This window comes from Ursus maritimus, unplaced genomic scaffold (genome assembly GCF_017311325.1).
Source record: "Ursus maritimus isolate PB19 unplaced genomic scaffold, ASM1731132v1 scaffold_11, whole genome shotgun sequence".
Classification (NCBI taxonomy): domain Eukaryota; kingdom Metazoa; phylum Chordata; class Mammalia; order Carnivora; family Ursidae; genus Ursus; species Ursus maritimus.
Genome location: NW_024423453.1, coordinates 12,826,686 through 12,842,051, shown reverse-complemented (window position 1 = coordinate 12,842,051; position 15,366 = coordinate 12,826,686). Strand labels below are relative to the sequence as shown.

General features: G+C 38.6%; 1 protein-coding gene across 1 annotated transcript in view; it reads left to right on the top strand.

The window, feature by feature from the left end:
* PRSS12 (serine protease 12) overlaps window positions 1-15,366 on the top strand; it is a 71,703-nt gene that overhangs the window by 16,717 nt on the left and 39,620 nt on the right. The window contains exons 4-5 of the mRNA XM_040626270.1: window positions 4,063-4,213; window positions 14,484-14,662. Coding sequence (XP_040482204.1) covers window positions 4,063-4,213; window positions 14,484-14,662 — 330 coding nt within the window. The remainder of the gene's footprint in view (window positions 1-4,062; window positions 4,214-14,483; window positions 14,663-15,366) is intronic.

The window sequence follows — 15,366 nt, the reverse complement described above, 5'->3', positions numbered from 1 at the left end:
TTCGTTAAATCATTTCCTCAAAGAGTTTGAATACAGATGTAAGTCTGAATCATCATATTATACAGTCAAATAGTCTTCAATAGGAGTGCATCTAGCAATCTGAATTCCATTTGACTTTTAAATGGTATCTCATTCTTAACGTGTTTTCTGTTTTATCTAATTTGTTTACAGAAATATTGTATATTGTACATGAAACATTTATTTGCTAATGGAAGGTCATGATAGAATCAAGATGGAAAATCATCTTGGAACCGAATATAAAACACAGCAACTACAACAAAATATTTTCACTTTATAGGATAGAGTATAAGCGTGGTACTAGTGTTCTCCTTTGAGTTGTCAATAGCACATTCCGTATTATGGATAAGTGCTCCTTCCAGGCACTACATACTGGCCATGAGGTGACGAACATGGCTCAGTACGCATATATGCATACGTTCTTATGAACATGCATGGAGAAGGGAACAGCTGCTTTTCATGATGGCTGATGGGTTTTCTGGGGACCATGCCGTATGTTAATGTGTGACCAGAACCTGAGACTAGTGCACTGTCACAGCATCCCCTTTTGCATTCTCCTTGGAGATGGCAGCATGATCAGATTTCCCAGGTCTTAAAAAGCTAGCAGCCAGCCCGGGGCATTTGTTTCTGTTGGAGTGCAGATATCAGGGGAGGAATGGAAACTCACTCACCACAAAACATGCAGAGGCTCAATTTAGAGTAACTCCTGTGAATTGGCCGGAAGAACAAATTGGAAGATAGGGTGCAGGTATGTGCTTTGAGAACCACAGTTCTTTTTTGAGTGGGCCAAGCTCATGTTCAATCTTAATGTTTTGTAAATTTTTCTTCTTCTTCCTTTGATTCTCCACTTCTGGGTATTTGGGCAGTATATGTTTATGCATTGCAGCTTCAAGGATGATGGGGATTGGGCTCGATAATGCATTACTTTTTGTAGATTATTGCTTGTACTTTATGTTCCATCTGATTGATAAAATTTTGACATTTTTCAAGTACTAAAGTAAATAAAATCTTGAAAACAATAATTACTTTCTTTTAGGATATCAATCTACTTAAAAAAATTCCTTCTGCTCTCTATCATCTATTCACCTGTTTATACTCCGATTGCAAAGATAAATTTAAGGTCATTTATAAGCATATATAAAAACGTGGGAGGTTGAGATAAGATAGAAGTGAGAGAGAAAAAAGATCAAGTGAGAATGTGAAAGGAAATAGCTCAGATCAGCAAACACTGAGTCTACTTCAAGGCACAGTAATAGACCTTTAATACATTTTTTTTAGTTTGGAAATTACATTTAGTGCCTTGTCATGTAGTACAACTTGTTGCTTGTCCAACACTTACAAAGTAGGAGATTGTGTAGCAGTATTGGATACAGGAGGTAGTAATTTAAATGAACACGTCTGGGAGTTTTATTCATCCATAAGTTAACCATGAGTCAACTACCTCACTCAATTCTCTTTCAAATGACTTTTTGTGTGCTTGTTGGGAGAATGTGGAATGTTGATGAAATTAAATTTTGTCTTTGAGCTTTTCTGTATTTTCACAATTACTTATACAGCCAGAAAAAGCCCACATGTTTTAAAGTAAAACATGACACTAAAAAATATAAGGTAGTATGCCATACAGTTCTGGGTTATAGGTGATTTAAAATTTCCTTTTAAAAATTTTTGTTCTTTGGGATGCCTAGTTGGCTCAGTCAGTTAAGCGTCTGCCCTCAGCTCAGGTCATGATCCCAGGGTCCTGGGATTGAGGCCCACGTCGGGCTCCCTGCTCAGCGGGGAGCCTGTTTCTCCCTCTCCCTTGGCAGCTTGTGTGCACTCTCTCTCTCTGTCAAATAAATAAATAAAATCTTAAATCATTTTTTTTTCTGTTTTCTCCAAGCTTACCACAGTGGTAGGGGGAAGGGAGGCAGGGAAGAATATAATAACTTAAGAAATTAATACATTTTCCCATCGTTTTTTTCCTATACTTTCCAAGCTTTTTAAAGGAAAAATAAACATAATAACAGGCACACTGAAGTTTCTTAGCAACATTCAGCCATCAGTTAATTATAAGAAGCTAATATACAATACTGAGAACACTTAGGTTTATTAAAACAATCTTTATCCTTTTTATAAATTATAAATACTGGTTGACTTATGTAAATCAGCTAAATTATGAAGATCAGAATGTGAGTATATGTAAATATTCACTCATGTGAATCTCTGCTGCAAAATTCAAGTATGCTATTTGAATATAAATATGAATATCCCAATACCATTTACTGACAGCTGCTTACACTGTGGGGGAATTAGAAGCATATTTCATGTGGATAAATGATTAGCATTTGGGAAAAGCAGCAATTAAATTTCTGAATAGGGGCCCAGCCTGTTCTGAACCTTTTACCATATTGCATCCTTTATTCCAGAAAAATTACACTGCCTTACTATTTCCCAAACACATTCAACTTTGTGCTTCTATACTTTTGCTCATACTGTTCATTTTGCCTGAATGGCACTTAGCCCATCTCTGACTTCTGACATCCCATCCATCCACCTTGCCCTCTTCAGATAACAGCTTCTTCAGAAGAGATTCCCAGACTACCCCCAATGGTAAGCAAGCTCCCTTGCTTCTGAGCTCCTGCAGGGTCTTGGTGATCTCTTCTCTGTGCTCGTTTCGTCCATGTCTTTACTTAGCAAACCTCTTGAGGATAAGGTCTGTCTAGTGCTCCTTTGAATGGCCCTGTTAAATAGAATTGAGTGAATGAATATTGCTAATTATTTTTTCTTGTCTGGGATATTCTTTCTAGGCTTTTAGCTATCACTTATCAGTCCAATCAGTCAACAAATATCTAGTACGTGCCTTCTGTATGCCGGGTACCTGAGATATACAGGTGAAAGGGAAAGGCACGGTCACTGTCCCGAGTTCCAGCTGTTAGGAGGCAGACAGTGGATGAGAAAACCAATAAATCAATGATAGTTTCAGATAAAGTAAATACTTAGAAGGCAGTGTAGTAGAAAGTACCTCCGGATGCTGCATTAGCTAGGGGGGCCCGGGCAGGTCTGCTAAACAAAGGACAATTCAGAGTTGAGAACTGAATGATGAGAGTGATACAGCCAGGGGAGGATGCGTGGGAACATTTTTCAAGCAGAAGGAACAGAAAGCGTACAAACCCTATGGTGGGAAACAACCTTGAGTGTTTTGGGGACAGAAGGAAGAGGGTGTGGTAGGTACAGCACAGTGAAGGATGCTGGGGGTGGGGAGGGATGTTCAGGACACTGACCAGGGCTAGATCAGGGCACTGTGGACCGTAGTAAGGAATTCACAATGGGGAGCCTTTGGTAGTTCTTAGAAAATGAATACGAACTGATTCATATCCAAATGAGTTCTCCACCTTAATTTTGTAGGTATTGGCCATGATGTTCGCTAACTTGTTATAATGAGTTAGATGTTAACTTGATTTCTACAGATACAAAAATATTTCTGTACTGAAGACAAGTATGTTATGGACATAAGTGCCATTCTTAAGAATTACATGTTGGTAATGCTCAAGTTATTGAATATAAAAAAATTAGTGTCACCACTACAACATAAAAATCAAATGTGTTTCCAGTAAATGATAGTTTTGAGTGTGTCTTTTCTGGTTTCTGAGGTTGTTGGAGGAAAAGTGAATTTAGACTACTTCCTCTTAAGAACTATTTGTATGAATATAATTCAATTTGGAGTATTTTTTTAAACAATTTTTATTTAAAAAGTTTCCTATTATTATTAAGTAAACTCTATCCCCAATGTGAGGCTCTAACTACCCACAACCCCGAGATCAAGAGTTGCATGCTCTACTGACTGAGACAGCCAGGTGCCCCCGATTTGGAATATTTTAATTGGTCAAGAACACCATAATACGTATTAGATGTGTGTGTGTGTGTGTGTGTATATGTCCAAATCCCTGCAGTGGCTTAACAAATATGATTTAATTACTGAGAATGGCAAATAAATAGAATATATCTAATCTCATCAATCAATGCAAATGTATAGACGTAATCTGTTTCTGATTTCCCACGGCACAGGCCCGGCGTTCCCCGTCATACGCCTCGTGGGTGGGAGCAGCGCGCGGGAAGGCCGCGTGGAGCTCTACCATGCTGGTCAGTGGGGGACTGTCTGTGATGACCAGTGGGATGAAGCGGATGCAGAAGTGGTCTGCAGGCAGCTGGGCCTGAGGTTTGTTTTCATTCTAATTTTGTTTAAATTTTGGAATCTGTTCTTTCCATACCCAGAGGCAGGTGCCTGTGTGTTTAAATTGTGCATTTCCTCAAGCAAATAGAAAAAGCCACCTTGCGATCTTTGTACTAGGCTGTAGGCTCCCCGAGGAGAATTATATGTACCTATAGGTCTGACCTGTTTATGTCTGAATTCAGTTGATTTTATATCCCTGAGAGTCTCAGCCTTTTACTCCTTTTCATTAATCGCGCTTACATCATCCCCAGGTAATGAGCAGCACCGTCAGTCGCAGAGACTTGCTGAAGTCATCTGCTGGAGCTCCTTGTTAGGCTTTAACTGAAATTCGGCTTCTCTCCCCAAGTATTATCTCTACTTTTGACTTTGCTTTCTTATTTGTTAGGTATGTGCTTAGAACAGAGGGTGTTTATTAATGTGCAAAGGAGATAATTCCCAGGTAAGATGTGGAAATGAAGCGTGTGTAATAAAAAGAGCGCTATGAAAATCAACATGCCACGTTGCCTGAGTTGTGATTATTCTGGAATAGTATGTTGTAATTTTGGATTTTTAATCCCTTTCTTCAGTGATTCTGAATATTGGTATAACACACCTAAAAGTTCCTCTAAAATTGTATTAGGGGGCTGGGGCGCCTGGCTGGCTCAGTCGGTTGAGTGTCCAACTCCTGATTTTGGCTCAGATCATGATCTCAGGGTGGAGAGATGGAGCCCCTCAAGGGGCTCTGTGCTCAGTGTGGAGTCTGCTTTAGATTCCCTCTCCCTCTGCCCGTCCCCCTCCCCCCCAAAACTCTCTCTAAAATAGATAAATAAATCTTTTAAAAATAAGATAAAATTAGGGGATCTTTTCAAAGTTGATATTTACTTTAAATTTGTAAATTTCTTCATTTAGTGCTTTGCAGATAGTGGTGAGGGGAGGCCTCTTTAGATCGAAGCTCTTCTTTTCGTGTATAACTTTCTTTTCAATGAAGCATAATCCTTGACACTGAAGCATGATTTTTGAACCTTAAACCATTTATACTCATTTGTTTTGCAATTGTTTTTGCAACTGACCCCCCTCTTTTTCAAAACTCTGTATTTATACTGCAGCAATTTAAAGTAAAATATTGACATTTGAACATTTTACCTCTAAATGCTTCAGTATATATCTCTTAAAAATAAGACCATGGTGCTACATGGCCAAATTAACATTACCACAACTAATATAATTGATAATCATTCTTTTTTTTTTTTTTTTGGAGAGAGTGGGTGTGCGGGAGCAGTGGGGGAGGAGCAGAGGGAGAGAGAAAGAACCTTAAGCAAACTCCACACCCAGCGTGGAGTCCTACTTGGAGCTGGATCTCGTGAGCCTGTGATGAAATCTCATGACCTGAGCTGAAATCAGACACTTAACTGACTGAGCCACCCAGGCGCCCCCTGGGTAATCATTCTTAACATGTTCTAATATCCCATCACATTCAGTTTCCCGTCATGGCCCCCACAATGTCCTTGAGAGATGGATTGTCTTAAGCAGAATTTAGTGAGAATCACGCAGCGCATCTGGATGTTGTGTACCCGAAGTCTCCTTGAATCTAGAACAGCCTCTTGTTATTCATGACAGTGACTTGTGGAAGAGACAGAACCGGTTGTTCTGGAGACTGTCCTTTCCTCCTGGATTTGTCTCATTTCTTCCTACTGGTGTCATTTAGTTTACTCCCCTGGCTCTTGTAATTCCTGAAGTTGGAGGCTAGATCTGAATTCTCGATTAGATCAAAGCAGGTATTTTGGCCAGGATTTATCACAGGTGATGTGTCTTGGGGTCTTCCCACTGCTGAGGCTAAGCTTGATGCTGGGTTGGGGGGGCATTGTTCTGATGCTTCACTGTCAAGTTGCATTTCCCCTGTAACTGATTCGGGGGCCTAACTGCTACTTCACAGTTCCAGTGGAGGACAGGAATGGCATAGCAATCCTGTGTCTCTGGAGCTTATAATTATCAGTGGTGTGAAGTTTACTTGTCTGATCATTTTCTTTGGGTGGGTTGGAAATAAGGCCAACCAGTTCTTTTTGAGGAAATTGTTATTAAGCATTAATTTTGAGACTACGTTTTCAAAATGTTCTGAGGGGGTATCGATTTCCATACCAATTTTCCTCAAATTTCCAGGTGTTGCTGTTGGAGTCAACCCAGCATAAAATTATCGTCATGTGCCCTGTACTCAAAAAACAACCTGGATTTGAGTCCTAATTCTTACAAATCCTCCACGAACCTATGCAACAGCCAGTGATTCCGCTTGGTAGACATTTGTTTTTATTGTAAGCACTCTGATGCTCTGAGCTGATATTGTTTGTTTTTTGCCTTTCTTTCACTTGATTTGGCAGTTACCTCCTAAGTCTGCACTAAAGCACTATTCTGCAGCTGGTCCTCCTTTATGATTTGTTTGCTCAGGTAGAGGCACTGCACTTTCAGATGAGACAGTTTTTAATGGCACATGGTTGGTAACAGCATAATTGTTGCTTGTCTCAGTTTATGATTTTTTTCTTAAGCAAATTTCATCCCCGCCTTAATTGTTTGTTGAATTCTCAAAGGGAACTAAAACTACATCATGCCCCCCTGGCATGGTGCTTACAATTTCTTCCTGAGATGCTGCCTTGTTGGCTTTCATCTTTTAATGGTGTCTGTAGATTTTGGTAGCTGGCAAGCTTCCTAAACACAAAAGAAATTACTGTAATTTTGACACTTAAATTTGATGAACCCAGAGCTTGGAGAAAGATTAGGAGCAGGAAAGGAGGCAGCCAGATGTTAGAAAATTGTCTTGAGAACGTGTGTGTACACAGCAGAGTTTCAGGTGCAGACATTTTATTTTTATTTATTTAAATTCAATTAGCCAACGTATAGAACGTCATTAGTTTCAGATGTAGAGTTCAGTAGTTCATCAGTTGCATACAACACCCAATGCTTATCGAATCACGTGCCCTCCTTAATGTCTGTCACCCAGTTACCCCACCCCCCACCCATCTCCCCTCTGGCAACTCTCAGTTTGTTTCCTATAGTTAAGAGTCTCTCATGGTTTGTCTCCCTCTCTGATTTCTTCCCATTCTGTTTTTCCCTCCCTTCCCCTCTGATTCTCTGTGCTGTTTCTTATATTCCTCATATAAGTGAAACCATAGGATAATTGTCTTTCTCTGATTGACTTATTTCACTCAGCATAATCCCCTCCAGTTCCATTCACATCAATGTAAATGGTAAGATTTCATCCTTTCTGAGGGCTGAGTAGTATTCCATTGTATATAGTCCATTGTATATACCCACATCTTCTTTATCCATTCATCCGTCGATGGACATCTCGGCTCTTTCCACAGTTTGTATTGTGGACATTGTTGTTATAAACATTGGGGTGCAGGTTCCCCTTTGGATTACTACGTTTGTATCTTTGGGGTAAATTCCTAGTAGTGCAGTTGCTGGGTCGTAGGGTAGCTCTATTTTTAGCTTCTCTGTTTTCCAGAATGGCTGTACCAACTTGCATTCCAGGTGGAAACATTTTAATCAGAGTTCCTTTTGTGCAGTTTAAGTGAAAACATTTCCCGTGTCCTTCAGAACTCTTAAAAGCATAGTTTAGAACTATGACATCATATTTTATGGTGTGGATGTGCCATAATTTACATAGGAATTTAAAAATTGTGAACACATCTTTCTTAGGGGGTTTTTTTTTTTTTTGGTTATAAAATTATCATACAAAACCATTTTATCAAGTAGACAGAATAAAAATCTGGTACAGATCGCTTTTAAAAAATACTTCTTTGCTTTTTTATTTTACTGTTCATTAATTTTTTTTGTATTTTATAGATTTTACCATAAAGATAACATGGAGACCTTGTGTAACAGAAGAGGAAATTAGGCCCTCTAAGATTACTCAAAGCCCTAAAGTCATACTGTTAAGTAAGAACAAAAATCCTTTTTTTTTTTTTTTAAAGTAGGCTCCATGCTTGCACGGGGCTTGAACTCACAACGCTGAGATCAAGACCTGATCTGAGATCAAGATGAGATCAAGAGTCAGATGCTTAACCCACTGAGCCACCCAGGTGCCCCAAGAACCAGAATCTTGAGATTTATGGTTCCCAGTATAGAATTTTTTTTTCTTTTCATGTTATACTGTTTGCAAAGTAGCCAGGTGTTAATAAGAAAAAGTACAAATATAGGGCTGAAAGAAATAGAGAAGTCAAGAGATAAAAGTTCATTGTAGGGAGAAAATGCTGATAGACTGTACTTGAGGTGCCACAGGTACCCCACTGAAAATGCCCCAGGAGGCTGTAAGATAGCAGAGCGGTTCAGAGCCAGCTCTGCAGCCGAACAAGCTTCACCAGCAGTGGTGGTATAACGCTGGGCAAATTATCAAACTTCTAGGCCTCAGTTTCCTCTTCTGTAAATCAGGGATCATAATATGGGGTTGAAAGGAGGATTAAATGAGTTAATACATATAAAGCTGGTAGACTAGTGCCTGGCCTACAGTAAGCATTCAGTGTACATCCAATATCACTACCGGAAATGCAGGGGATTGTTCGCCAGAGAGAAATCTAGGATATTGATTATTGAAAATTAGTCTTTTCATTCATCAGTCGTAGGTGTCACAAACTGATATTTGTAGTTAAAGGACCAATCATTTATAACCTAACAAACAATTACCTTGCACAATAGAATTGCCTAACTCTGTTCTGTGTCTGCTCAAAGTAGTAACTTAGCCTGGGGATTGAATTAGTCAGATGATGCTATTTATTTGGGCTTTTACTGTGAAAACAAACAAACAAACTTTAGGCAAATACAATCATTAGCCAAATAGGTTTAAGAATGTTTTGGATGAGGATCAGACATAGACTCAGTTCAGTGTTTATTGGGCATTGCTGTTGTGTATGTAGGTCAAATAGCTTTGTAGAAAATCACCTAATAAATCAATGTATTATTTCAGAGCACCTCTATTCCACAAATTTATTTTGTGGTCAGAGGGTAAGAAAATGGGCAATGCTGGGACTTTTACTACAAATGAACTGCCAGGGTTGATGTGGGAATAATTTTCATAAATGAAGGACAAAGAACACATAGCTTTATCAAATTCATATGGCAATTATTTGACTTTAACAATCCATGAGGTTTTTTGGTGTTTTTTTGTTTGTTTGCTTTTTTGGTTTTTTTTTTGTTGTTTTTTAAGAGGTGGGGAAGGGCAGAGAGAGAGGGTGAGAGATAACCTTAAGCTGGGCGTGGAGCCTGACCTCGGGCTCGATCTCACGATCCTGAGATGGTGACCTGAGCCAAAGTCAAGAGTTAGATGCTCAACCTACTGAACCACCCAGGTGCCCCAACAATCCATGAGTTTCATGTTGCTTTCCCCAATATTGCAGGATCTCTTTAAAGGTAAAGTCATCAGTTTTTTTGGTATCCCCTTAAAGCCAGCATAGCCCAGGGCACCAGGAAATACTAGTGGCTGAGGGATTGTGTGTATATGTAAAATTATCTTCTTAATTTTAGTAAACTCGAAAATGAGCCGGAAAACCTAGTTTGTGTTGCATCATAGTTTCCTAGTTAACATTTTCACTGTTGTTGTTCTGATGTATTCTATTTTTTTCTGATTTTCTGATTAGTTTATTTTACTTAAACATTTTCATGATCATTAAAATAATGTTTATAAACAGTGGAAACTATGAAAACCTATAAGGAAGATCATAAAACACCCAAGTAGTGTTTTAAGAGTGTATTTTACCATAGATGACTTTTCCCAGAGTCATGATTATGGGGCTGTTGCTCTCCCATCTTGTGTTCTCCCTTAAGGAAGGGACACAGTTCAGAGTCAATTAATCAGGCCTTTTGCTTTTTCCTAGGACCTCTGTCACATGATCTTTAACATATTTGGAATACAATATATCTCAGTTACTCTTCCCAGCCAATCCTGAGTCACTCCCAGCTAATCATTATTTTAGGTTTTTTTTTTGGGGGGGGGGGAAGGGCAGAGGGAGGTGGTGGGTAATAAAAAGTCTTTAGTTTGTAAACTTTTAACCTAAATATTGTACCCAAAAAATGATACTAATCTTTTAAACCTCTAAAAATGTGTTAGCCCCTATTTTTTTTTAATGTTTGTTGTTTTGTCTTTCATTATAATGTAACTATAACATTATTATTAATTTCAAGAAGTTTTTCCTTCTTTGATTGCTGTTACATATTACAAATATTTCTTCCTGCCAGTTAGTTTGCCTTTTGACTCTGATTATAGTATATTTTGCTATATGGTAGTTTAAAATTTATATGTGGTTAAATTAAACTTTTTCAGTTTTTCTGACTTCTGGGTTTCATTTCTTGCTCAGGAAATCCTCTTTATCCCAAGGTGGTATTATTCTTATACTATGTTCTTTATTTTATTCCAGTAACTTCTTAGGCCTCCCTTCTTCCCATCCTCGCTCTTCCTTCCTCCCTCCCTCCCACCTTCCCTCCATCCCCTTCCTTCCTTCTTTCCTTCCTTCCTTCCTTCCTTCCTTCCTTCCTTCCTTCCTTCCTCTCTGCCTTCTGGCTCAGGTCATGATCTTGGGGTCCTGGGATCGAGCCCCCACATTGGGCTCCCTGCTCAGTGGAGAGCCTGCTTCTCCCTCTCCCTCTGCTGCTTCCCCTGCTTGAGCTCTCTCTCTCAAATAAATAAAAAAATCTTTAAAAAAATATTTAGATTTTTAAACCATCTGGAATTTACTTTTTATTTCTGTTATGAGTTTGGGATCAAATTTTATATTCTTCCATATTCCTTATACCACCTAATCCTGGCTCAGTGAATTGTACCCATTGAAATGTTCTTCCGTAGGATCTTTTTCTTTCCTGCCGATCCTGGGGCAAAGATCCAAGAAAGCTGTTAATCGGCCTTCCTCCAGAGCTTTCCCTTCTGGCTTCTCCATGCCCTGCATCAGTCACCCTGCCTCCCCCACCTCTGTTCTGCAACGTTCAGTGTTCTCTAAATCAGCTTCCATATTTGCTTTCATTAATCTCTTTCCTTTAGAGCAAGGGTCACCAAACTTTTTCTGCAAAGGGCCAGCTAGGAAGTGCTTTGGACTTTGCAACTACTCAGCTGTGCCTCTGTGTGGTGCAAAAGTGGCCACAGACACTAAGCTGGAATGAGTGAGGCCTTGTTCCAATCAAACCTTATTTTTGGACAGTGAAATTCGAATTTCATAGGATTTTCCCATGTCAAAAATTGCATTCTTGATTTGATTTTTTCCCCCTACCATTTATAAAATGTAAAAGCCCCTCTTAGTGCATAGACCATATAAAAACAGGTGGTATGCTGAATTTATCCCTTGGGTTGTAGTTCACTGATCTCTGCTCAGGAGCCGCCAGCAAGGGCTTCTTTGCTCCCATCCTGGATTCTCCCTTTTTACAAAGGTGCACTGGGTGTCAGGAACCAAGTGCTGCAAGTACTTCCCTTCTTCTTTGAACCAAACTTAGCAAATAACACAGTACATTTCAGTTATTCAGGCTTCCAAATTCTGGGACTAAGTCACAATAGGTACATTTCTTTAGAGTTTTATTTCCAGTGGGTATCACACAGTTCCCTTGTCAGTTTAGTCTGAATGTTGTATGAAAATATTGTCTTTTGGAAGGGGGTATTTATTCTACTAGGGGCAACTTAAAACATGTTAATTTATTCACAGCCTTATAGACTGCTATTACAAGATCATTTTGGTATGGAATATATTTTTCTGGGAGCATAAATGCTGTCTTTAGAAAAAAAAATTGCTTTGGCCACTACAATTGTTTTTGGTAAAATGCCTACGTGCACTAAAATGCTTGAAATTGTTGGCCTCCGAGGATCTGTGTTTCTGCCACAGGAATCCCAGGTTGAGTGCTGCAAGTCATAGCTTAATGATCTTTTGGGCCATCATCTTATAATCCTTCATAAAAAACAACACAGATTTGTCCAGTATCTTATAGGCTACAAATTACTTCCGTAAGTATATTCTTTTAAAAACGATTTTAAAAGAAATAAATGAATAAAACGTATTTACAACCTTAAATCCAGAAAATGTTGAGATTTTCATTGATTCTCCCTTTTACCATTCCCCTGACTCTACCTTCGGGGAGCGGGGAGAACAAAAACTATGATGTTTGTTTAAACTAAATACTGAATGGTTTCTAGATCAATTGCTTAGCAGTGAAAAATATGCTATTCACAACTGTGAGGGGGAAGCGCTTGATAGTAGTGCCAGGAGGGAAAGGGAACCAACGTTTATTGAGTTCTTACTTTGCATCAGTTTAATTCTTAGAACCTGCAAGGGAGCGATTATCATCCCTTTGCTCAAAAGAAGCATGTTATGCATTTTATGCCTGGAAGGTTTTTGTAACTTCCCCAGGGCAGTTTCGCTTGTTAAAGATAGAGCCCAGATTTGAGCCTGAGGGCCTGTTTCCACATCTACTATTCTTCCTCAAAGATTCTGCTTGGAAAGAATAAGCTTTTTGGACAGGATCAGTAATATATGAACACTTACATATGCCCATTACACTCTTCTGTGGGGACACAGATACACATTGAAGCAACTGAAAACTTCATTTGAACAATTCTATTAATTGAGCATTGATTCCTTCTTTCTGGAAGAGTAGAAATGGCTTTTTGTTCTGTCATGTTTCCTCTAATAAAACAAATTCACTCACAAGATTATTTGATGATATCATTTGTGTTAGGATATTTTTTTTTCTTTCACATTTATCTGGTTAACTCTAGATATTAATCTTTAATATTTGTTGGGGCAGACTTCTCAGAGTCCCCTGCATGACAGATATCAGATAGTGATTCAAGTGTGAGGATTCTAAATTAAACAATTTTAAGTCCAACAAAATATCCTGCATAAGCTACCCTCTTTTTCTTTTCTTCCCTGTTTCATATCTTCTCCTTTAAACATTTCTTTATCCTTCCTCTTGCAAACTTTGAATTTTAAACTGAAGGTGGGTCAGGTGATAATGGAACAAGTATTTGCTTTAATGGTTAAAGGGTTTAACTTTCAAATGTTTGGGGGTTTGTTTTAGACATGTGTTCTCTTAAAAGAAACTTCCACAGTATCTGGTAAAATTAGTCAAACAAGTTCTTTCACCAGGAAGTTGATTATCCAAGATATGGCCATTGTTGGAGTATTATAATCATTTAGCAAACCTTTTTTTCCCCTTCGATATATTTTGGTTGTAAATTCTCAAGATAGTTATAATTTTATGAAAAAAATGCAACTAAAATAATGGGGAATATTACTGAATATCGAATGGGGAGCATCATTGAAAAGCGAACCAAAAATATAAACACTCTACTCTAAAAATTAAAAGGCTAAAAGGGGTTGACATGGCAATTTCTGAAGTAATTAATAATTTTGACAGTTAGTCGTGATCTTCTTCACTGAAATCTGGGGTTCTAGAACGTGGGATTACTTTGAATTTTGAGAGAAGTGAATTTAGTACAAATATATGTGAGTGGAGAGATGTTTTAGTTAGAAATATATTTGACTCTGAGTGATAGAGAACTGAAAGTAACAGTGGCTTAAATAAGATAAGAGTTTATTTGTCTCTCACGGGGCCAGAGGTAGCCAGCTCCAGGCTAGTATGGTGGTTCCACAATCATCAGGGCCCAGGCTTTTTCCTGCTTGTAGTTCTCTCATTGTAGTTCTCTGGCCATCACCTCTGCCTTGCAGTCAGCTGGCGGGAAGACATGGGACAAGGATACTTCCTGGAAGTGATACACGACAATGCCTCTACCTAAATATCTTTAGCCAAAACTTAGTCATCTCAAATGGGTACAGAGTTTCAGTCTGAGGTGACTAAAGAGTTCTGGAGATAGGTGGTGGTAATAATTGTACAATAATGAGAATGTACTTAGTGCTACTAATCAGTACACTTAAAAATGGTTGAAATGGTCAATTTTATGTTATGTCTATTTTAAAACAAACAAACGTAGTCATCTGAAAGGAGAAGAGGCTGGGAAATGGGGTCTTTACTGAGGATAGCTATTGCCCTTCTAAAAATCTGAGGTTCCGTTACTAACGAAGAAAAGGGGAGTGAGTATTGGGGGGTAACTAGCAGTCTAAAACATTTGCGATGGCCAAAACTAGAAAGAACAACAAACAAAGGAACCAGAAAGAAGTGCAGCAAGTCACGTATGACCTGTGGAGTGAATTGGTCAGGGGAAGTATGGATTAATCATAGTTATACCTTTCCTGGGGCAAAAGAAATTGTCAGACAAATTTTTGGTGGCTAATCCAAAATTCTTATGTTCGTTCAGTGGCATTGCCAAAGCATGGAATCAGGCGTATTTTGGGGAAGGCTCTGGTCCAATACTGTTGGATGAGGTACGCTGCACTGGGAATGAGCTTTCTATTGAACAATGTCCAAAGAGTTCCTGGGGAGAGCACAACTGTGACCATAAAGAAGATGCTGGAGTGTCCTGTACCCCTCTAACAGGTAAGAGTTTCGCCCCATTAATCTACCAACACGTGCCCCCAGCACCATCTGGGCTTACCTTCTCTTCTCCTCGATTTAGATAATATAACTAAATGAGCATGCCAGTAAATCCTGCAAATAAAACTAAAAACAAAACAAAGCAACTCACAAAAAATGAAAACCAAACAACTGACACAAATTGTGTATCAACGTGGTATGTCCTTGTTCATAAATATTTCTGAATTTTTCACTTTTTTTATAGTCTAAAAAGATAGAAAATATGTTTTTTGTAATATATAATGCCCAATAGTCAAAATCAGTGTGCAATGATAAATTTCATATAATATTAGGTATGTACTTAAGCCCATTTATTTATTGACCAGCCTTGACTCTCAGAATGTGTTTATAGCTAGTGAAACTGTATTGATGGGATTGTTGGTTAAAGCACACTAGTAAAGGAACCAAGTTAACTTGGTTAAATTGGCTGTACTCAATTCTCTGACTTCCAAATTGTAGCACGCTTGTCCAGATAGGTCTCATGTGTTAATAAGAAGGGCATGTCTGAGTACAAATGAGTGTGTGTGCATGTATTTATATGTTTTGTGGGAAGAAGAGGGAAAAGGACAGATGAGAAGTCGGGGGTCATCACAAACCCATTGTTTCTGTGGTAAAAATAACTAGAAGTAAAAAATTGGGGGTTTTAAACTTTCTTTAAAAAATCAAAA